The 24,263-nt window shown below is 48.4% G+C and overlaps 1 protein-coding gene across 3 annotated transcripts; it reads right to left on the minus strand.

Annotated features, from left to right (window-relative positions):
* Positions 1–14,000: 14,000 nt before the first annotated feature.
* Positions 14,001–23,571, minus strand: KEAP1 (kelch like ECH associated protein 1). Of its 3 annotated transcripts, none has more exons than XM_037505771.2 (6): positions 23,473–23,571; positions 20,733–21,418; positions 17,398–18,083; positions 15,937–16,142; positions 14,874–15,050; positions 14,005–14,736 (listed from the first exon to the last, which is right to left on the minus strand). In XM_037505771.2, the coding sequence occupies exons 2-6, from the start codon at positions 21,369–21,371 to the stop codon at positions 14,570–14,572; spliced, it is 1,875 nt and encodes a 624-aa protein (XP_037361668.1). In that variant the 5' UTR covers positions 21,372–21,418; positions 23,473–23,571; the 3' UTR covers positions 14,005–14,569. The 3 variants fall into 3 exon arrangements, with proteins under 3 accessions (XP_054549245.1, XP_037361668.1, XP_037361667.1); XM_037505770.2 differs by lacking the exon at positions 23,473–23,571 and adding an exon at positions 23,075–23,182; XM_054693270.1 differs by lacking the exons at positions 14,874–15,050; positions 23,473–23,571 and adding an exon at positions 23,075–23,142 and having other exon boundaries at positions 14,001–14,736.
* Between the last annotated feature and the right edge of the window lie 692 nt (positions 23,572–24,263).

Below are 24,263 nucleotides of genomic sequence, written 5' to 3' on the forward strand. Positions count from 1 at the left end.
GAGAATTCACACCTGTAAGTTCCATGAATTTTCAGCATTCTATTTTGGAGTTGCAGTCCTCACTTGGCATTAAAACAAAGCCAAGAAAATGAACCTGAATATATAAAGGCAGGATTCTGTGTTGTTTCTAGCATGGAAATCTTACGATGGACATCAGGCAAGCTGAACTGTCTGAATTCACACAAGATGCTTGGGACTTAAGTCATTTTTCTGACAGGTTTATTAACAAGGTCAGATGAGTGAGTCTCAAATATTTTAAAAAATCCACATTTTTGAGTACTGTCAGTTCCACCAATGGAAGCCCATTTTTCCAACCTTTATCAAGCTAATTAACGCGGCCTCCTTTCCACCAGTAAGATGTTTCTGACATCATGGTGCTAATGAGCAAAACTACCCCAGTGGATAAAGACTTGGATAGGAAGTGTTTGTGATGAGGTTTTTAGATTAGAATACTGGCTGCCTTTAGGGTATAATAAACTAAGATAGACACTCACACACAGTGCTTAAAGTGGTTAAGCACAGTGGGGTGTGTAGATGTGTATATTCCCAGTATGTGTGTTCTGAAACAATGAGGTCAAGCTTCCTTGGACCAATGATAAGAATGCTGTCCAACACAGGATCCACTAGCAACACGTGACTTTGGGATGTGTCTAGAACAACTGAGAAACCAGAGTTTTAATTTTCCTTCACATTAGGTAGCCACATGCAGCCAGTGGCTGCTGTATCCATTGCTAGGTTCTAGAACTTAAGTGAGAGAATGAATGTAGAGGGTTTAGTGCAAAGGTTTGCCTGCTTGACTGACTTAAAGATTCACAGTGGATAATCTGACCCAGAGGAGTGGGGGCCAATCTGGACCCAGAGGGGAGAAGCAAAATTGGAAAACTAGGTAAAAGTTTCCAGGGAATCTGAACTTTGTGCAAGAAGCAAAAAGGAGACACATATTCCCGAGGGTGTTTCAAAGGGAGGCTGAGTCGGGGAAAGGCTGTAGGTTTGGGGGTCAGGAGGTGACAGCACCAACCCCAGACTGCAGGGGTTGACTGAGTGGTCTTGGGTGAGACTTTCTGCTCTGGGCCTCAGTTTCCCCAAGTGTAAAAGGGCAAGTATGATGATCCAAATGCCTCCTGTGTTGGGACAGGGTGGCAGGCAGAGAAAGTGGGTCAGAGGGCAGAGGTGGCATATGATCATCAGCTGGCTCTTTAAAATTCTCCCAGTAGGGAGTTCGTCTTCCTTCAGGCGAAAGTGACCAAGGGCAGTAACAAGGGCATGACAGCAAACCTTGTCACCTAAACAGGGTGGGGGGTCTGGGGAATGGGTGCAGTAGCTTCATTCTCTGAAGCCAACATCAGTCACTTGCCAGCTATGTGGTCTTGGGCAAATGGCTTCTCCTCTCCCGGCGTGTATGTCCAGAGCTCTGCCTTGAGCTAAACTCTTTAGACAGATTATCTTATCAACTCTCCAGGGGTCCTTGAGATTTGCACTATCGTACATTTTACAGGTGAGGAAAGTGAGGCCAAGAAGTGATCTCACAGTGTTGGGAAAATTCAGAGAAATAAGGTCTGCTCTACAATGATAGTTGCCTGGATACTTTTATGTTATCACTACTTTATTTCATATGTACAAAATCTTGAGATGTGGGTAATATTTTCCCTTGCTCACAGCATAAAAAAAATAAACACTTAAATTGGCAAATAATGAAAAGGCAGCCCATTCTCAGGTGGGTAAAGCAGTCAGACCTTGTCAGGCCTGGTGGCAGTGGGCACATCCAGCTTTCCTAGAGTGCTCTATGTTTAATCAAAGATAGAACAACAGCACATGCATTTTGACCCAGCTATTACAGCTTTAAAAATACTTAAGGAAACAATTGAATAAAAACCTAAAAGTGCTGATTACAAAATGTCCATTCTAGTGTTGGTCAACGTAGTGCAGAATTACTAAGAACCCAGAATTACTAAGAACCCAGATGTCCAATAATGGAGTCACAAAATGAAGCATTACCCACCGGACATCATAATATGCAGCCATTAAAAATGAGTTGGACTTACATTTACTGAAATGACAAGATGTTCAAAGATGTTCAGTTTAAAGAGTAGGTTTCAAAACGTTCTGCATTACGGGATTCTACTAAGAATTATGTGCATACAAAAGACAGCAGATTTTAACGAGATTTGCATTTTCTGTTCAGCAGTCTTTGATATTTTTTGAAAGTCTGCGGTGAGGATGAATTACATTTATAACTAGGGGGAAAGTTACTTTATAGTCAAGGGAAAGGAGTAATAGCCGGCATTTGAGATTAGGGAGGCACAAAAACGTGGCAGATAAGCAGAGACTCTGTGTTCAGCTTGGCTGGATTCTGGTTCCAACTCTTGCCAGGTAATGAACCGGGATGGTCTGAAGAGGTGACTTACTGCCTCCGTTTCCCTTGCTGTAAAATGCAAACAAAAAATCTGTGATTGGGCCTCCCCGGTGGCGCATCGGTTGAGCGCTGGGTTGCAAAGCTGCCCGCAGCCTCTGCAGCGCCGGTTCGATCCCCGGCTGCTCCCCGGCTGCTCCCCGGCCACCGGAGGAGGGTCCCACATAGCGCGCAGACCTCTCCTGCCGCCCGCTGCTCCCCTCAGCAGTGTACTTTGGTCCTTCTGCCTGTTCTGCTCCCCGCTCTGGCTCGGTGAATTCTCTCACCCTCCTGCGCTTCTGACTGTACCCAGTGCTTGTATAAATAAAATAAATCTTTAAAAATAAATAAATAAAGAGCTTTTAAATAAATAAATAAAGTAATTAAAAAAAATCTGTGATGTTTACCTAGCGATTACTATGTTCCAGGCATTGATTTACGTAAAGTATTGCACTTCATTCTCACAACAGCTCTATAAAGCTGGTACTAGTGTAAAGTGGGTCGTGGGAGAAGACAGGGCAGGGAGCGCCAACCACGAGTGCCCCCTAGCGTGGGATTGGGGAGTTACAGGGCGAACAGAAGGGCGCCTCCGCACAGACCAGGTGGGAGGCGTGGCGAGGATGCACCTCTTTGCGCACTATGATTGGTTGTCATGGTTGTCAATAGCTGGAAAACCAACCAATGAGAGGCGCGGCCGCTTTAGTATCTGAAGGCTGAGAAATAACCTCTGCTTGGCAACATTTACTTTTCCCTTGTCCCTTTCCCATTCCACATCTAAGTGTGGTGTGCTGTGTTCATTTGTACAGATATTTCCTTCTTTGGTGGTCCTAAAAGGGTTAGTCCCTGAAGGGCTCATTTAATGTTGTCCATTTTCTTGGGTATTTCTGCCTTCTACTTCCCCATTGCTTCCGATCCATCTTCCCTGTTTTTATTCTGAGCCTGACTCTCCCGGTTGCTTTTGCATTTCTTCCCTCCTGTGATGATGGCGGAGTTTGAGGGAGTCAGCCTGAACCACTGGCCCTCTCCTCTCCAGCAGGAACAGTGGCGTGCTTATGACATGGCCCTAAATAGAGCAAAGACCTGAAGTTCTGTGTCTTCCCACCGCCTTTCTCCTGCCTTCTTTATCTCCCTCCAATCTTTCCATTTCAGCCATTTTTCTACTTTAAATACTGTGCTACTTAACTGTAAGAGTGAAAGAATTGGAAGTACTATTAACGTGTAGAATTCCTGTTAACTCTGTACGCAAATTATCTTACAGTTGATCCCTGACATTCCCACCTGACAAATCCAGAGCCTTGCAAAGTCATGACCATTTAATCATATAACTAGTTTGCAACATCTGGTCCAAGGTGTGGAGGGGGTGATGTTCTTACCCCTAGCAGGAATTTTTCTGTTATGAGTTCTCCAGATTGCTCTTGAATCCCAGGGGCTTGCTGTATTTATTATTTTTTTTTTTTTTTAAAGATTTATTTATGCATACAAGAGCTGGGGTATAGGCCAGAGATGTGGGGGGTGAGAGGATTCACCAGAGACAGAGTGGGGAACAGAACAGGCAGACTGACGGAAGTACACTGCTGAGGGGAGCAGCGGGCGAGACAGGAGAGGTCTGCTGCGCCATATGGGTTTCTTCCTGGCCGGCCGGGGATCGAACTTGTGCTGCAGAGGCTGCGGATTGCTTCATAGTGCGGTGCTTAACCCCTTGCGCCACCAGGGAGGCCCAAGGCTTGCTGTATTTAAAACAAAAACAAACAAACAAAAAAACCCTCCTAACAGTATATTCATTATTTCCCTTTTCTAACTGCTGTCTTTCCCACAAAGAGAACATTGGTATTTCTACATTACAGTTGCCTTTTTAAAAACAAGCAGCACAAATAACCCAGAGGACTGAGTGGACTGGAGGTGCTAGACCCTCCAGAGGGAGGCTGGTGAGGGGATCTTGGTGTCACTCCCTCCGTGAAAGTGACCTAGTGTTGTTCTCATGGTCTCTGTCTTAGGTGGACCTGGTGTCATCTTCCCTTCCTGAGGGCATCCAAAGGTGTCAGTCCAGTCCCCTTTCTTTCTTTCTTTCTTTTTTTTAAAGACTTTTTTTTTTTTAAGGTTAACTTTGATTTATTTATACAAGCACTGGGTACAGTGAGAAGCACGGGAGGGTGAGAGAATTCACCAGAGCCAGAGCGGGGAGCAGAGCAGGCAGAAGGACCGAAGCACACTGCTGAGGGGAGCAGCGGGCAGCAGGAGAGGTCTGCACGCGGTACTAAAGCGGCCGCGCCTCTGGTGGCCAGGGAGCAGTCGCAGTCGGGGATCCACTGCCGGCAGCTTCGCAACCCAGCGCTCAACCGCTGAGCCACCGGGGAGGCCCATCAGTCCCCTTTCTTAATGGGGCCCTAACATTGTCCTTCCTGAGAATACCAGGGTCATCCCCAGAATGGTACCTGCTTCCTCAAGGACCCCCAGTTGTTTCTCCTTCCTGAAAAGGGGTGTGGCATGTCCCTCCCTTTCTTGAGGGTTTGCTGTCATTACCACCCCCACACCCTGAAGAAGGGACCCATTACTCCCCCCTTTTTCTGAGGAAGACCCACCTCCCTTCCTTCCCACAAGGGTTTCAGAGGTTCCCATACAAATGAGAAGTCTCACCTCTTGCACTTCTCTGCCTCCCAGCTGGGGGGAGGGGTAAGGCAAGACTCAGCTCAAGGGCCTCCCTGGTGGCCCAAGGGGTTAAGCGCCATACTATGAAGCAATCCATAGCCTCTGCAGCACGAATTCCATCCCCAGCAGCCAGGGAGAAACCCACATGGCCAGGCAGACCTCTCCTGTCTCTCCCGCTGCTCCCCTCAGCAGCATACTTCAGTCAGTCTGCCTGTTCTGTTCCAGACTCTGTCTCTGGTGAATCCTCTCACCTCCGCATCTCTGGCCTGTACCCCAGCTCTTGTATGCATAAATAAATAAACCTTAAAAAAAAAACTCAGCTCAAGCTGAAAGTATTGGGGGTGGGGAGAGTGATATTGATTGCTAAAGGAACTCACCATGTCACATGAGAAATCATTTAAGGAACTGGGGCTGTTTCTTTTAAAATGGGAGCCACAGGAAGGAGCTAAAGTTGCCTTAAAGTATTTATTAATACTTTAATACACAGTTTCTGACATCTCAGAAGCTGGTTATTGAGTGACTGGATATGCAGGGCTGTCACCTGGGAGAGGTATTACTTTGTTCCACAAAATCCCAAGAGATATGATGGTAACAATTAGAAGGAAGCCAAAAAGGATTCCTTGGGTCACACTGAAATTCTAACAAGCTGAGTAGTTCTACTCTTGCACAGAGCTGGCAAAATCCAGACCCTTATAAAGCATCTGGAAGACTCCAAGGCCATTCATCCTGTAAATCTTTATTGTATATCCATTGTAACCAGAAATTTCTCTACTCAGCATTCATGTGAAGCTCCTAGTGTGTCTTAGTAAGTAAAACGGTGAACAAGACAGAAGAATAGAAGAATATGATGAAGACCATCCAACAAATGTTGTTTATGACTTTTTTAAAAAAAAAAGATTTATTTATGCATATAAGAGCTGGGGTACAGGCCAGAGGTGTGGGGTGTGAGAGGATTCACCAGAGACAGAGCAGGGAACAGAACAGGCAGATTGACCGAAGTACACTGCTGAGGGGAGCAGCGGGCGAGTCAGGAGAGGTCTGCTGCACCATGTGGGTTGCTCACAGACAGCTTCATAGGTCTTAACCCCTTGCACCACCAGGGAGGCCCTGTTTATGACTTTTGCAAACTACTTGTTCCTAGGGCACTTTTCAGGGTCCATTAATGAGCAACCATGCAAATATCTGTCTCCCACCAGTTGATTACACATGAGGAGGAAAGAAACCATGTCTTCTGCTTGCAGTTGTATCTGCAGAAGCCTGGAACATGGTAGGCACTGAAATATTTGAAGTATTTGTTGCCTGTCTCACTCTTTACTTGGTGAATTCTTAAAGAAATGAGGAAATGGTCAGGGAAGGTGAAAAATAATGAGTAAGGGGAAGCCATAGGCTACAGATGAAAGACACAATGACACAATTGCTGAGACTTCAAGAAGAAATACCAATGTCTTGGCTAATGCTATTCAATTTTCCTGATCCTGAAACTGAGCATGAAGGCAAAGAGGCAGCTTAGGCTACTTAGTTTTGAATTACCTACCAAAGCTGTTTAGATCAACTGACTTTATCCCAGAGGATCCTGAAATCATAATTTGAAAAAGCATTCTTGGAGATCTTGCTTAAAATTTGACAAATAAAATCAGTTACAACCCTGAGGTGGTACAGGGGCTCATAGGGGGAAGAGTTCTTCAAACAGTGTGCTTCCTGAATGCATTTAGAGTTGTATTTGATTTATAAAAAATACAAGTATTTTCCAGAAATTTTGAGTGCTGCTAATTTAAAAAATAAGAACAAGCCAAGGGGCCTCTCTGGTGATCCAGGGGTTAAAGTCTCAGTGCTATAAAGCTATTGCCAGCCATTGCAGCATGAGTTCGATCCCCGGCCAGGGAGCTACCCATATGGCACACATAGCAGACCTCTCCTGTCTCGCCCACTGCTCCCCTCGGCAGTGTATTTTAGTAGATCTGCCTATTCTGCTCCCCACTCTATCTCTGCTGAATCCTTTTACTCCCTGCACCTCTGGCCTAAGCCCCAGTTCTTATATGCATACATAAATAAAAATAATTTTTTTTAAATAAAAAGAACAAGTTAAGGTCAGGACATTCTACACCCTGAGGTTCCTACCTTGCTCCTTCCTAACTTTCCTCTCTGGAAATATGGATAGTTCTTCTTTTCACTCAGCGGTCCATAAGAGGGCGCTGCACTCCCTTCAAAGCTCACTGCCTGTATCAGCACTGGGGAAACTGGGTAGCTACAAACCCATCAGAAAATAAGGTGAGGACCTCCCCGGTGACGCAGCGGTTGAGCGCTGGGTTGCGAAGCTGCCCGCAGCCTCTGCAGTGACGGTCCGATTCCCGGTTGCTCCCCGGTCACCGGCGGAGGGTCCCGCATGGCGCGCAGACCTCTCCTGCCGCCCGCTGCTCCCCTCAGCAGTGTACCTCGGTTTCTGCTGCCTGCTCTGCGCCCTGCTCTGGCTTGGTGAATTCTCTCACCCTCCCACGCTTCTGACTGTACCCAGTGCTTTATTATAAATAAATAAATGTCTTAAAAAAAAAAAAAAGAAAATAAGGTGAATTGGTGCAAGCACTGAATTTTTACAGGTAATGAGAGCCAGTGAGGCACTTTAAGAAATGCAAATAAAGGGCCTCCCCGGTGGCGCAGCGGTTGAGCGCTGGGTTACGAAGCTGCGCTCAGCCTCTGCAGCGCCGGTTTGCTCCCCGGCCACCGGAGGAGGGTCCCACATGGCGCGCAGACCTCTCCTGCCGCCCGCTGCTCCCCTCAGCAGTGTACTTCAGTCCTTCTGTCTGCTCTGCTCCCCACTCTGGCTCTGGTGAATTCTCTCACCCTCCCGTGCTTCTGACTGTACCCAGTGCTTGTATAAACAACAAAAAAAAAATAAATAAAATAAATAAATAAAGCATGCCTCTAAAAAATAAAAAAAAAGGAATGCAAATAAAGTGTTTTGTAGTCATTAAATGTCATTGTCATTCTTCCTTAACAATCTTGATCATTCAGATTAACATTAACATTTAAGGTTTCCAGTATTTACCTCATTCCTAGTCAATAAAGGGCCTCCCTGGTGGCGCAAGGGGTTAAGCACAGCACTGTGAAGCTATCCACAGCCTCTGTAGCTCCTCTCCTGTCTCCTCTGCTGTTCCCCTCAGCAGTGTATTTCAGTAGATCTGCCTGTTCTGCTCCCCCATCTCTGGTGAATCCTTTTATTTCCTGCACCTCTGCCCTACACCCCAGTTCTTCTGTGCAAAAATAAATAAAATATTTTAAAAAGAAATGTAATTTTTGGCACCCACTTACTGAACAAGAGCCCTCTGAATATCCAATATCCACTTAGGATTCAAACAAACATATAGCAAATTAGGTATGGAAAGGAGTTTCCTGAACTTGATAAAGCTTCCAGCAAAACTTAAGGCACAGAGTACAGAAAATCTTTGGGCAATGACAAATCTTTGGGCAAATCTGAGAAAATCTCAGATTTCAAAGTGGAACATTGGAAGCAACCACCTTACAGTTAGGAATATGCACATTATGAAAACTACTAGTCAACACTGTACAGAATGTCTTAGCTAATGTGGTAAGAAAAGACAGACCTCCCTGGTGGCACAGGTGTTAAAGACGCAGCCACTATCAAGTTATCGCCAGCTACAGCAGCACTAGTTTGATGAGTTCGATCCCGCAGGCCAGGGAGCTAACACACATGGCGCAGCAGACCTCTCGTGTAGTTCCCACTGCTCCCCTCAGCAGTGTATTTCAGTAGATCTGCCTGTTCTGCTCCCCATTCTGTCTCTGGTGACTCCTTTCACCACTACCACCCCCACCTCTGGCCTATACCCCAGTTCTTGTACACATAAATAAATCAATCCTTAAAATGAAAAGGAAAGACAAATTAGTGGTGTAATTTGTGGTATAATTGGAAAAGATTTGCAAGTGATTTGACTATCTTCTGGGGGAAAAATGAAGTTAGGAAAACAATGGTTGGTGGAAGATCAAAATATATCAACAACTTTCCCATATGCCCAAAATATGAATTTAAGTTGAATACCCAAAATACCGATAGTAACAACACCTAGAATCTCCCATGATTTAGAATATGCAAAGCCTCTTGTGGAGAAATTATAAAGCTTTCTTGAGGACAGCAAAGAAGACTTCAAAAAATAGAGGCCCCCCCTGGTGGCACAAAGGGTTAAGATGCAACTTATGAAGCTATCAGCAGCCATTGTAGCACGAGTTTGATCCTCCGCCAGGGAGCTACCCACATGGCACAGCGGACCTCTCCTGACTCACCCACTGCTCCCCTCAGCAGTGTATTTCAGTCACTGTATTTCAGTATTTCAGTGTATTTCCGCCTGTTCTGTTCCCCACTCTGTCTCTGGTGAATCCTCTCAACCCCCACACCTCTGACCTGTACCCCAGTTCTTGTATGAATAAATGAAGAAATCTTAGAAAGAAAGAAAGAAAGAAAGAAAGAAAGAAAGAAAGAAAGAAAGAAAGAAAGAAAGAAAGAAAGAAAGAAAGAAAGAAAGAAAGAAAGAAAGAAAGAAAGAAAGAAAGAAAGAAACCAGAAGGAAAAAGAAAAATACTGGATGGTCTCACTCATAGCAGGAATTTAGAAAACCCAAATAAGGGATCAGGAAAAAGACTAATTATAATAAAGTAAAAATCAAAATCAACAGGCAACTAACTATAAACTAGAGACACACTACAGGCGGGGAGAAGGGAGTAGGATCAAAACAAGGGTGGTGGGAATTTTATGGAGACTATACCCAAGATGAAAATGCATACATTGTACAAAAATGAAAAATGATATAAAATATGTAAAATTAAAAAAATTAAAAAGAAAAAAGAAATGGCTTGAAAAATAATTGGGCAGCAATGAGTTACTCACATAAAAATTAAATTCCTATCTCATACCACATATACCAACAAATTCCAAATGGACTTAAAAATAGTGCAAAAACAATACTTTAGGGCATCCCTAGTGGTGCAAGGGGTTAAGATGCAAACCTTTGAAGCTGTCCACAGTCTCTGCAGCACAAGTTCGATCCCCCTGCCAGCAAGGGAGAAACCCACATGGCGGGACAGCCTCTCCTGACTCACCCGCTACTCCCCTCAGCAGTGTACTTCAGTCAATCTGCCTGTTCTGTTCCCCACTCTGTCTCTGGTGAATCTTCTCACCCCCCCCCCCACACCTCTGGCCTGTACCCCAGCTCTTGTATGCATAAATAAATAAATATTTTAAAAAACAATACTTAAACATATTTAAAGAAAAATATTTTTAAAAATTGGGGCCAGTCCTCCCTGGTGGCGCACGGGGTTAAGATGCAATCTATGAAGCTAACCTCAGCCACTGCAGCATGAGTTCCATCCCTGGCCAGGGAGCAACACACATGGCGCAGCAGACCTCTCCTGACTCACCTGCTGCTCCCCTCAGCAGTGTATTTCAGTCAATCTACCTGTTCTGTTCCCTACTCTGTCTCTGGTGGATCCTCTCACTGCCTGCATCTCTAGCCTGTACCCCCATTCTTGTATGCATAAATAAGTATTTTAAAAATAAAAATAAAAAAATAAAAATTGGGGCATCCCTGCTGGCACAGGGGTTAAAGACACACTATCAAGCTGTTGCCAGCCACTTCAGCACAAGTTCGATCCCCGGGCAGGAAGCTACCCACATGGCACAGCAGACCTCTCCTGTCTTGCCCACTGCTCCCCTCAGCAGGGTATTTTAGGAGATCTGCCTGTTCTGCTCCTCGCTCTGTCTCTGGTGAATCCTCTCACCCCTTTCTCTGCACCTCTGGTCTATACCCCACCTCTTGCATGCATAAATAAATAAACCTTTAAAAACTATGTTTTTAAATTTCTTGATGTCTCTATTAGTCTGGATTCTTGATTCTGACAGAACCATCAAGTACTAACTCTAGTTAACTTAGATAGGAACAATTTATGGTCAGGAGAAAATAACTTAACAAATGAGCAGGATGCAGAGGATGGAGCAAGAACATAAAGTCCATCTTAAATATGATGCAAAAAGGAAGAACCACCAAGAAGAGCGATGAATTTGATTGAGTGTAGATCTATACAGAACTCTAAGAAAACAGCGCAATAAGATTTGTTATAACCACTTGGAGATTTGGCAGTATTCAGTAAAGCTGTGCCTATCCTATAAGATTTGGTAAGTTCTCCTGGAGAAATATACATACGTGTGCTCAAGAGGACAATTAGAGTGCACATGGCAGTCTTATCTGTAATTCAGCAAAATTGGAAACCATCCAAACATCTGTCAACAGTGGAAGAGGTAAAACAACATGAAAGTCCTGAAGGGGAAAGTAAAATTGCAGAATATAGGCAACATTATTTCATTTATACATAGACCATTGTTGCATATATATATATATATATATATATATATACATATATTTTTTGTATCAGTAAGAGGGGACTGAAGTGCACAGTAGAATTGAATTTTCTCTGTAAGTTCTATTTTTATAAAAGATTATATTTAGGTAGTTAACAAAGAAATGAGTGTGGCCCACAGGGCTTACATGGCCTGGGCCCCTGATAACCTCTTGGTTTAGCCTCTTCTGATACAATGTTCCTCCTCCCTCAGTTTCATCCAGACTTGCTTTCCAGTGCCACAGGGCCTTTATACATGATGCTTCCTCTGCCAATTTTTGTCTCGTCTACCCTCACCTAGTTTACACTTAATTCCTTTGGATGTTCATGGGAAGATCAGTTACTCAAGAATGTTTTCTTGGGGCTCTGACATAGGTCAAGCTTGCTCCTTGTTTTGTCTGAACACCCCACCTCATATCTGGCATGGGACATTCAAGAAATATTTCTTGAAGCATTAAAGACTGACGGCTATAACTTTATGCACTTTCCTAAAATAGTTGTTTTGAAGCCTCAAACCTAACATATTCTAAATCATCATCACTGCCCATTGATAACATCAGATTCCTCTGGAACTCCCTGTTCTGGCTGTTGAAGCTCTGAAACCACCCACAGCTTCATTTTTAATTATTCATCCTTCCTATCTAATCACCTGTCTCTTTAGCTGTAGCTGTAGCTGTTTTCCAGTCTCATAGCCACCTACGTAATCTGAACTGGTATCCTCTCTCACTTGCCTACTGCTCCAGCCTTTCATTGGACCCTCCCCCACCTACTCTCATTGCCTAGTCAAGCAATTGCCACCTAGCATCTACAGCCCCGACTACCAATTGTGTGACCCTCACCTGCCTGCCACTCAGCACAGTGTAACATTGCTGCAGCATCATGCTTACCAGTAGAGTGACTAATGGCCCCAGATTACCTGGGACAAAGGAGTCCCTCTTGGATACCAGCCTCTCAGTATTCAAACTGGAAAAGTCCCAGGTAAATTATTTTTTTAAAAGATTTATGTATTTATGCATACAAGAACCAGGGTGTAAGCCAGAGGTATGGGGCTGAGAGGATTCACCAGAGAGAGTGGGGAGCAGAACATGCAGATCTAAAATACACTGCTGAGGGGAGCAGAGGGCAAGACTGGGAAGTCTGCCGTATCATGTGGTTAGCCGGCTGGCTGCCAATAGCTTCATAGTGCTGAGACTTAACCCCTTGCACCACCAGGGAGGCCCAAGTCCCGGGCAAATTAAACCAGGATGAATTGGTCACCCTAGTCCCTCTGCTAGGTTGTACTCTCAATGAAGGCAGAGATCATTTGGGGCTTATTCATTGTCATAACCCGAATCCTAGCACAGCAAGGACTAGCAAGAAGTTATCGTGGAGTCAGAAAATGAATATACTTACCTTTGTTGGTTCAGGAGCTCACACAGGGCCCAGCACCCAGCAGGTAACCAAGCACCATTTTTGCAGCTAAGAAACTGTTCACCTGACCTATTTGTACTGAATCAACTAAACCTGACAAGAATAGGACTCCAACCACTCTGAACCCTTGACAAGACCAGGGCTCAAGCACCACTTTGACTTAGGCTGCGTGGCTCCTGGCAAACACTCTACACATAAATTCTGTGGACTCTAAATTAGATTGATGTTTCTGGAACTTTCACTGATACACACATTAATACCCCTTTCTTCTCCCCCTCCCCCACCTCTGATATCCTTTCTCACAAAAGCAATGGCGGAGTGAGAACAGCTGCTGTGGGGTGGAATCCAAACTCCCCCACTCAGTGGTCATGTGACCGTGGACGAGTCACTTCCTCTGAACCTTTGCTTCTCATCTGTAAATAATTCAGGATTGTCCTTTTGAGCTCACAGTCCTACTGATAAACAAGTGGAAATATGTAGAAACACTCTACAAATGCTAAAAGATTATCCAGATATTTACAATTCCTAGTCCTCCCCCACTAAGTAATGTAGCCAACCTCAATCTATTTTCTTGTTCCTTAAAATCCTTAGGATGAGGACCAGAACAAGTAGCTAGGGCAGCCTCCAGGTGGATTAAGGGAAGTTGCACAGAAGGGGGCATCAGGTTTTCCCCAGAAGCGAGTGAATCTGTGAAATCCCCTATAGCTGGGACCTTACTTCTTTCCTTTTTCATCTGCCCACCCCCCCAGCAGAAGAGTTGACTGATGAGACTAATCTGGGCAGTATATTGCCTTTGTACAAATTCTTTAGGTCTTTTGCCTAAGAAGATTCCCAAGAAGCCCTTTGTCCTTTAATACCCAGTGACCTAAATAAAAGGCTCAGTCCGTATTATAGTAGCACATAAAAATGGCCAGATAGATTTGCTCTGAATATGAAAGCCATGTCAGAGATGGTTTGCCTTCAAATATCAGTATACATATATGAAATTAATCTCAGGGAGTCCGAGGAAAGATGTCAAAAGAGATAGGTCATTGTCTTTGAAGCAGATGAAACTGACAAAGTGAGCCCTGTGTGGCTGGGTCTATGGGGAAAAAGATGCCCTACATATCCAGATGCAGAGTTAACTGGTTTCAGATACAAGTCTAACTAAAGCAAAAATTTGAAAGCATTTCAGAAGAGTCCTTTCTGTCCCTGGGTTCAAGACCTCCAGCTGAAAGCCTAGGTGGAAGACATTAGTTAGTTTGTTTTTTATTTTCATTGCAAAGTTACAAGGTTGTTTATCAACAAAATGGCTGTTCAGGGCAGAGATATCCAGTGGTTTCTATGTACAGGCCCATTCCTAGGGTCTACATCTCCAGAAGGGCCTCTGATGGCCCCTTCCCAGCCCTCCAGGATCCAATCACAGAGATACCTGATGTCAGCACCTGCTTTCACCCCAAAGGGAGGCAGTGGCTGCTGTTGTGGGACCCAGTCCTAGTCTCGGCATAGCAGGTGGGGGACTTTCTCCTTTCCGCACCCCCTCCCAAGCAGTTCTCTGGGTCTTCTCTTCATGGGCTCCCATTTTGGCCTTCTTTTCTTCCGAGTTGTCATTTAGCACTGAGGCGTCCTGGCCTCTTACTAGAGCACAAGCACTTGCTCTGTGTCCTTTGTTTTTGTCCTGTTTTTTGTACAAAAATGACAATACTCTCCATCGGACCGTATTTTTGCTCAAGAAACAAAAGTGGCTCAACAAGTGCAGTTCTGCTGGTCAATCTGCTTCCGGCAGGGTTCCATGGTGACAGCAACACCCACCCCGCTCCGGCCGGATGTCATGCTGGTGACCTCACTCCAGGTGTCCGTGTCTGGGTCATAGCACTCCACACTGTCCAGGAACGTGTGGCCATCGTAGCCTCCTGCAGGGAGAGCGGAGGGCAAGGTCACTCCCTCCGAGGACAGGGTAAGAAAGAGGAGGAAGAAGCCTCGAGGAGCCTTCCGGCCAGGATTGGAGCATTAGTCCTGTCCACCCAGGTACCCATCCCCGGGGCCTCACCAAGGACGTAGATTCTCCCCTGGTGCACAGTAATGCCTAGGGCACTTCGCCGATGCTTCATGGGGGCTACGAAAGTCCACATTTCCGTCTCCACGTCGTATCGCTCCACACTGTTTAGCTGGTCCTGCCCATCATAGCCCCCAGCAGCGTAGATACAGTTGTGCAGGACACAGACTCCTAGAGCACACCATGTAGAGAAGGTGACTGCTCCAGGGCCTGGCCCCAGTCACCACCTTCTTGGGGGGCCCTCCCCTCACTCCTCTCCTGAGAGACCCTTCAGAAACAAAGCTGGGAGCAGCAATCCGTCTGCCCACCTGTGACTGTGCAGGTGCCTCTTTTCACCAACTCTCTCCCTCCACAGGGCAGCAGCCACCTGTCTGCCAGTGACCTGTACCATGCCAGGACTTCTCCTAACTGACCTCCCTCAGTGGAGGCCGCTCTCCTTAAGGCCGCCCGCCTGCGACCATGCAGGCCTCTCTCAGCAAACCTGTCCCTTCTGGGGCAGTTCTTCCTGCCCGCTTGTCTATTCAAGTGTCTTTTACTGTTTTATCCCTTCCCTAATAAACCTGCCTTTTTTTTTTTTTTAAAAGAATTATTTATTTATTTATTTACTTATACAAGCCCCGGGCACAGTCAGAGGAGCGGGAGGCTGAGAGAATCCACCAGTCAGAGCGGGGAGCATCGCAGGCAGACAGACGAAAGAATCTACTGAGGGGAGCAGCAGGCGCAGCAGGAGAGGTCAGTGTGCCACGTGGGACCCTCACCAGCGGCTGGGGATTGAACCGGTGGCCGGGATTGAACCGGCGCTGCAGCGGCTGCGGGCAGCTTTGCAGCCCAGCGCTCAACCGCTGCGCCACCAGGGAGGCCCTAAACCTGCCTTTTAAATTAAAAAAAGAAAAAGAAACAAAGCTGGGGGACAGAAGCTTGGAATCTGTCAGAATCTAGCCCTCTGTGGGCCCACGGGATTCAAAGTTGAAACGGAAGCCGCACTTAGGCCTGGCTAGATTTTGCCCCAGGGTGGAGGGTGTTCCTTCAGGCTCCCCTCCCCACAGACCCTGCCCACCTGCCCCACTCCGGATGGTTTTCATGGGTGTGATCATTCGCCACTCGTTCCTCTCTGGGTAGTAACACTCGGCTGAGTTGAGGCGGTTTGTCCCATCGAAGCCCCCGACAGCATAGAGCAGACGGTTGAGGACAGCTACTCCCACCCCAATCCTTCTCGTCAGCATTGGGGCCACCAAGTGCCACTCGTCCCGCTCTGGCTCATACCTGTAGGATCATAATAACAATGACAATAGCGATCATCACCGACTTGTGTGGAACACTGACTATAGCCCAATACTCTGCTAGCTCTTTGTACATTTGATCTTTAGTCCTCACAACCATTCTCCAAGGAACAAGCCATGAGTAGTTCCATTTTCCAGATGGAAACTGAGGTTTGCAGCTGTCATCTGCTCAAGGTCACATGCACACCTGCTGGACCCTGGTGCCTAAATCACACCTCTGCCAGGCCCTGGGCTGTTATTTGTGTTGTCACCAAGATCAACCCAGCCTGTTGGGTCAGGGTATCCTCATTATCACCCACCACTTCACAGATGACAAGATGGAGGCACAGAGAGGTAAAGTGGCATCAAGGAGTGGCAGAGCTAGGGTCTGTGCCAGCCCTGTAAGTGCCCAGAACCCCAATTCTAACAATCAAGTGATGTCCCAGAAACAGTTTTCTCAAGTGAGCATCAAAGTGTGATGCTCAAAGATGGATGACCATACCATGTCCCAGTTGGCCTGAGCACTGGACACTGCCAGTTCACACCTGCACTCCTGGGATAATTAATAGTGTGCTTTTTTTTTTTTTTTCCTCAAAAATGGCCTGCCAAGGGTACAGTGCCATCCCATGGTCTTATTCACAGACCATGTACATTAGAGGTCTTTGAGTTATTTGTTTAAAATTCCCATTTCCCAACCTCACCACAAACCCATCAATGCCAGATCTCTGGAATTTCCAGAGGAGGGCTGGGGAGTTCAACAAGTTCCATGACAACTGTATCCTGGATCACACTTCTGGAAAAGGAGAAGCAAAGGACCAGGCTACACAGGAGCCAAATATCCAAAATACTTGGCCTCTATAACAGGCTCCCCAGGCACTGATGTGTACTGCACAAAGGCACCACACTTGAGGCACTGTCCACATAAGTGACCTCACATACCCTGTTTAATACAATATAGGGGCAGATAGCAGTGAGGTACTATGTTTTAACAAAATTAGCACATTGCAGCAATCTCAAAAGGATGGAACTTCTTCCAGATCATCACAAAGTTGCTGTGTGGGTTTATGACAGCCCTGTAAGCAGTTCCCAGGCCCAGACACATCACCTGAGGTAGTTTTGCTTGGACTTAAAGTTTCTACTCTTTGAAGGCGGGATGCAGAGACAAGCACTCAACAGCAAGGGGACTCCCAAGATCCAATGGCATGAGAGCTGTTTGCAGTGGGAGCCTGGGAGTCCACCCTCCTGGCCCTGCCACTTACCTCTCCACACTGTTGTGGTGGATGCAGCCATGGGAGCCGCCCACGGCATAGATGTGTCCATCAATGACCCCAACCCCAATTCGATTGCGCGGTACACTCATGGGGGCGCAGGGTGACCACTGGTTGGTCATGGGGTTGTAGCAGTCCAGGGCGCTGGAGTCGGTGTTGCCATCAGGGGAGTTGTTCCTGCCGCCCACAGCATAGAGCAGCCCTCCCACCACGCAGCCTGCCAGGCCACTACGGGGCACCTGCAGGTCTGCCAACCGGAGCCACGTGCCATCACTGGGGTTGTAGGCCTCCAGGTAGCTAAGGGACTGACGGAAGTAGCCACCAGCTGTGTAGATGAGCCGGCCCACCTTGGGCGCCCGGCAGGGCATCACCTGTGTGGGCTTATGCAGAGTGAGCTCCTGGAAGATCTTGACCAGGTAGTCCTTGCAGCGGGAGTCCGATTGCAGGATCTCACACTTCTGCAGCTGCATTTGAAGGAAGTGGGGCGTGAGCGAATGGCAGCGCACAGCCCGCAGCAGTGCCTGCACGTAGAAGCGCCGCTGCTCACAGTCATACTTGACCCAGTTGATACAAGCATGGAAGACCTCAGACTCGCAGCGCACATTCAGATCATCCCGGCTAATGAGGGTTACCAGCTGGCAGTGGGACAGGTTGAAGAACTCCTCTTGCTTGGCTACCTGTAGACAGAATTAGCAGGATGGGCACACTCCCATGTGTCTTCCCTCCACCCTCAGTGGTATCAACGATATCACTCCACAGTTTCCTCATATGTAAAATGGGGATTCAAATAGTATAAGCTTCATAGGTTGTGATGATTAAATGAATTAATACCACATGCCAGGTAAAAAGTGACGTTTATGGGCTTCCCTGGTGGTGCAATCTATGAAGCTATCCACAGCCACTGCAGCACAAGTTCGATCCCTGGCCAAAGAGCTACCCACATGGCGCAGCAGACCTCTCCTGACTAACCTGCTGCTCCCCTCAGCAGTGTATTTCAACCAATCTGCTTGTTCTATTCCCCACTCTGTCTCTGGTGAATCCTCTCACCCCCCTGCATCTCTGGCCTGTAACCCCCTTCTTCTATGCATAAATCTTTTTTTTTTAAGATTTATTTATTGATTGATTGATTGATACATACATACAAGCACTGGGTACAGTCAGAAGTGCGGGAGGGTGAGAGAATTCACCAGAACCAGAGTGGGGAGCAGAGCAGGCAGAAGGACCGAAGTACACTGCTGAGGGGAGCAGCAGGCGGCAGGAGAGGTCTGCGCGCTATGTGGGACCCTCCTCTGGTGGCCGGGGAGCAGCCGGGGATCGAACCGGCGCTGCAGAGGCTGCAGGCAGCTTCGCAACCCAGCGCTCAACTGCTGCGCCACCGGGGAGGCCCCTAAATAAATCTTTTTTAAAAAAGTGACATTTGTATCAAAAAATGTTTTTATAACATTACCTAATTTTTTTTTTTACAACTTTATTATTTTTTAAATGGTTTCTGTTTTTTTTTTTTTTTTTTTTAAATATAAGCACTGGGTACAGTCAGAAGCGTGGGAGGGTAAGAGAATTCACCAGAGCCAGAGCGGGGAGAAGAACAGGCAGAAGGACAGAAGTACACTGCTGAGGGGTGCAATGGGCGCGGCAGGAGAGGTCTGCGCGCCATGTGGGACCCTCGCCGGTGGCCGGGGATCGAACTGGCGCTGCAGAGGCTGCGGGCAGCTTCACAACCCAGTGCTCAACCGCTGCGCCACCGGGGAGGCCCAACATTACCTAATTTTTTAATGAAATTACTTGCCAGCCAAGGAGCAACCCACATGGTGCAGCAGACCTCTCCTGACTCGCCCTCAGCAGTGTAGTTTGGTCAATCTGCCTGTTCTGTTCCTCACTCTGTCTCTGGTGAAACCTCTCACCCCCCGCGCCTCTGGCCTGTACCCCAGCTCTTGTATGCATAAATAAATAAATCTTTAAAAAAAAAAAGTAAAGCAAGGCAAAAAGTACAGGCACTGAAGAAAGCAGCCTGAGCTGCAGTTTTGGCCCACAAATTTCTAACCATGTGACCTTGGGCAAATATTTGAAATCCTCTGTGCCTTGGTCTTCCTCCTCTGTAAAAGGGGATTGTATGACACATCAGAACTACTTCTAGGGCATAAAGGGTCCCTGGGGAAATATTTCTTGTCCAATACTGATCTACATAAATAATTTTGGTTCTTCTACAATCAGCACAGTTCACCACCAATCTGAGACACCCCCCACCGACCCCACACAATTCCAGGAAAGAAACATTGTATAGGCCAGTGGATGAGCCCTATTTTCTGGACCACTTCTTAGAAGCCATAGGCCCTGTGCCTCCCTGGTGGCGCAAGCACAGCACCATGAAGCTATCCCCAGCCTCTGCAGCTAGAGTTCGATCCCTGGCCAACCAGGAGGTACCCACATGGCGCAGCAGACTCACCTGCTGCTCCCCTCAACAGTTTATTTCAGTCGATCTGCCTGTTCTGTTCCCCACACTGTCTCTGGTGAATCCTCTCACCACCCGCACCTCTGGCCTGTACCCCAGTTCCTGCATGTATGCATAAATAAAAATCTTTAAAAAAAAAAAAAAAGCCCTAGGACTATTGTCACAATAAGGAATGGAGACAAGAGTAGTGTCCACCGAGGGAGTGCTAGTCACTGGAGCCAGACTGAAAATTTCTAGGAAGGCACTTCAAAGCATGGGGCTCTTCAAGGATGGTACTAAATCCTAGAATAGCTTTTAAATTCAATAATTTAAAAGATGGAAATCATTTAGAAAAGGTGCTGTCCCACAGCAAATGCCCAACACTTATTATTCATCTCATGTGTCACCACCAATGGCACCCACCTAAGAATTCAGACTCATCATTGGATTTTTCAAGAACCCTTCTGTTATTTTCTGTTACCCTTCTGTTATGCCGAAAAACTTCCTCCACTTAAAAGTGAAAATGAAACCAAGGGTAAGGACAGCACTGCGTGCACCAAAGAAAACATATCTAAGGATCACATTTATAGTCGACAGCATGTCACATGTGTGCGATGAGTATTTGCTGACTGCCTGAAATGTTGGGCTCAGCTCAGTGCACCCCAGGGCAGAGCTGCTCTCAAGTTCACTACACCCTGTCCCTACCCTTGTTCTTAAAGACCCATGAAGCCCTTACTTTCCTTGGCCACTTCCCAGCATTGCCCCTGATGTGCAGAATAGAAGCTCAGAACCCCATTTTTCCAGCTTCCCAGGAGATAGGTGATGAGCACTCATCTTTCCCTGGTCCTTCTGATACCACCCCCAAACCCTGGTTCCAGGTCCCCTCTTGCTCGCTCACCTCCCCAAAGTGCATGTAGATATACTCGCGGGCACGCTGGTGGAGCTCGGCACAGCCAATCTGCTCAGCAAAGTTGGCGATGCCGATGGCATTGCTCGGGTCCAGTTGCTGCACCAGGAAGTCACTGCAGGCACGAACCACGCTGTCGATCTGGTACATGACTGCACCATTCATGACATGGAGTACGCACTTCTCACCCATGGAGATGGAGGCTGTGTAGGCAAACTCAATGAGACGCTCCATGACTTTGGGGTGGATGCCCTCAATAGACACCACCTCCATTCCCTGCTCCCGCAGTCCATTGGTGAACATGGCCTTGAAAACAGGGCTGGATGAGGCCAGCACCACCTTGTGGGCCATGAACTGGGCAGCTGGTGCATCCTCATACTTGACCTGCAGCGTAACATCACACAGCTGCTGGCTGAGTCGTAGCTCATTCATGATGCCGAAGGCCTGCTTGGTGTGGTCCTCCAGAGTGTAGCTGAAGGTGCGGTTGCCATGCTGAGAGGGTGTCACCTCAGCCTTGCACTCGGTAGAAGCGTACATCACTGCGTCCCCTGCCCCCTCCGGGCGCTGTGATTGCAGGGGCAGAAATTGGTTGTGGGCCCCAGCCCCGCTAGGCCTGGATTCTGGCTGCATGGAGTTCCAGGTGACAAGGCACAACACCACCACTGACACTCAGGGGCCTGGAGGAGGGAGAGCACAGGGCTAGGGCCTGAGGCCAGATCTTCTCTTTTAAGATAAAGCAAATCTTAGATCAGTTTTCCATCCCAAGCCCAGGGTGAAGCAGCATCCATCTGCTCTTGCTAACTGCTCCGTGGCCTCCACAGCCCAAGGATCCATCTTAAAACATTGATTACATGATATCCCTTCTCTGCTCAGAATCCCCCCAACTCCCAATGGCATAAAGCATACAGCTCAACTCTTCAATGACTTGCAAGACCCTCTTCAGATAGCTGCTGTCTACCTCTCCCCTTTGCTCACTGTTTCAGCTATCCATCGAGTGGCCCTTCCCGCCATAGAACATGTCAAGTTCATTCCTTCATTCACCCCACCAACATTTATCGCACATTCACTGCATGCCAGGCCCTGTTCTAGGCACCGGTGAGCAAGAGACAAAAACTACCCTCCGGTAGCTGTTAGTTGGGGAGGGAAGGACCAGAAATAAACGAAGCAAGACTTGAGCAGAAAAGAGGGTCATGAAGAAAATGGCAGCAGCATCATGACAATGTGACATTACTTTAAATAAGGTGGTCTAGGCTTCCGTAGAAGCTGAGAAAGAAGGAAGAACATATGAATGGGTGTGGGGTGTAGGGATTAGTTTTTCATGCAAAGGGAACAGCAAGTGCAAACGCTCAGAGGCAGAATGAGAGAATCTTGACAATCAGGAAAGAGTATAATGGAAGATGATTACTACAGAGAACAGAGTTTCCATGAAAACCATGAAAATTGGAAGGCCAGGGCATGAGGTGTTTTTGAAAGGTCCTGCAGGGAGAAGTGTGTGTGGAGGGTGGGGTCTGTAAGAGGTTCTTCAGTTTCTTCATTTAGCATTCCAGGGGCTCAGCGCAGAATCATCTCCCTGTTTTATTTTCATCATTGTACTTGTCAGGAGCTGAACAGATTTTCTGCTTTCTTGTTGAGGAGCAGGCTTCCCTCTGGACCTCAGCCCCACCCCAACACTTCAGCGTGCAGGCAGCCCCATGCGAGATCAGGGCTGTGCCCACACTTTCATGTGCTTCCCCCATGTCCCGCCTGGGGCCTGGCACTGAGCAGGGGTCAGTAAAAGTGTGGCTGGCTGACTGCCCATTCTGCGGTGTCTGCCAGAGCACCCTCCCCCACCGGCCACAGGGCGCCTTTGGCCGTCTCTCCCCAGCTGAGGCCCCGGGGAGAGGCCTCTCAGTCTTCAGCCGTTTGGTCAACGGTGCCCCCTGGGCACTGGGCACTTCCCCCATGAGTCGACAAGTGGGAGACTGCGCATGCCTCGCCAGAGCAGCCAGCCAGGCCTGGAGAAGGGAGGAAGTGGCCCCGTCACGGTCTCTCAGCAGCCAACCCCACAGCGCAGACCAAACTCCCCAAAGTCCCGGGATCCCCCGTCCTTCGTCAAACCGAGCGGCGCTCCCTGGGCCTCTCTCCTGGCTCCTGTTGCTCCCGGGCCACCCTGTGAGTCGCGCCGTCCAACAAAAGGACCGGACCCGAGCCGCGCCCTCCTGGCCCTCAGCTGGGCCGCGGGAATCCCGAAGCGACTGGGCCTGCGGCGCCCCGCTCCCCAGCCCCAGGGCACGGCCGCCGGGGCGCCAATGGCCCACCGTGCCCGCAGCCCCAGCGCAGGCCGCCTCACTCACCCCGCCATGGCTGTGCTCGGGCTCCGCCTCCGTCGCCCAGGCCCGGGAGCCTCCATCGCCGCGCGCGGGGGGAGGCGCGGAGCGCGCAGGTCACCATGACTAAGCAGAGCCGGGCGCAGGCCGTGTCAGAATAAAAGTCCCCGCGGCCCGGGCCTCAGGCGGCCGGGACCGGAGAGGGGCTGCTCCCTGCCCCCCATCCAGCTGTCGCCAGGCCACGCGGTCCCAGCGCAGCGACCACAGCGCGGGTCTTGGCGGCGCAGCGGAACCAGGGATCTCAGCCCTCGGCGTACCCAGCCTCATGGTCGGAGCCGCCAGGAATCAGAGGCCCGGGTTCGAGGCCTCGTGTCCCCTTGTTTGCACCCAGAATCATGGACACCCTTGTCCGCCAGCGCGCTCACCTCGGCCCGCTGTAACCTCGGTGGCTCTCGCTTGCAGGGTGGGGATGCCAGCGGCCGGGCGGCGACTCCGGGGGATGTAGTGCCACCCGCGCGCCTCGCTTCCGGGAAACCGGAGGGGCTGCAGCCGGGCCGGAGTCGGCTCCAGCGAAACCTTCGCTGCAGGATACCCGGGAGCGCTAAGTCTCGGGGGACGCAGGCTACCGGACCGCGCAGCCTGCGGGGTCTCAGTTGTAGAATCGGGGACGCCGAGCAAGGAGGCGGGCAGAGAAAGGAGAGGGTGCGGCAGGGAAGGAGCCGCGATTCCCCGCCCTTCCCTCAGGTGCCCTGCGCCCATGAGCAAGAATGGGGCATCCGAGGAGAGCTTAGGGCCAGGCCCGGCCCCCCTCCTCTCTGTCCCTTCCATCCATTCGATTTAATCTTGTCAGCGCGGGGCTACTTTCTACGACCTAACCTCCTCCAATTAATGCTTGATGGCCCAGCTCTCTCAGGATGCTGCTACAATAATCTACTTAAGTGGGTTTTTTAGTTACTTGAGATCTAGAGTCGTGTGCAGCTCGCCTGCGGGGCTTGGACTTCGGGCTCTGTCACTCTCTATCTCTGAACCGGTGGGCGGGTAACTTAACCTCCCTGTGCTTCAATTTCCTACCTGTGCAATGATAAAAATAATAGCCCCTACCCACTAGTTTATGGTGGGGACTAAATGTGAATGCTAGCGCCAGTAAATGTGATGGTTACTGGGCCTCCCTGGTGGCGCAAGGGGTTAAGACGCAAGCTATGAAGCTAGCCACAGC

The sequence above is a fragment of the Talpa occidentalis genome, unplaced genomic scaffold (genome assembly GCF_014898055.3).
Source record: "Talpa occidentalis isolate TD23 unplaced genomic scaffold, MPIMG_talOcc4v2.1 talOcc4.12, whole genome shotgun sequence".
Classification (NCBI taxonomy): domain Eukaryota; kingdom Metazoa; phylum Chordata; class Mammalia; order Eulipotyphla; family Talpidae; genus Talpa; species Talpa occidentalis.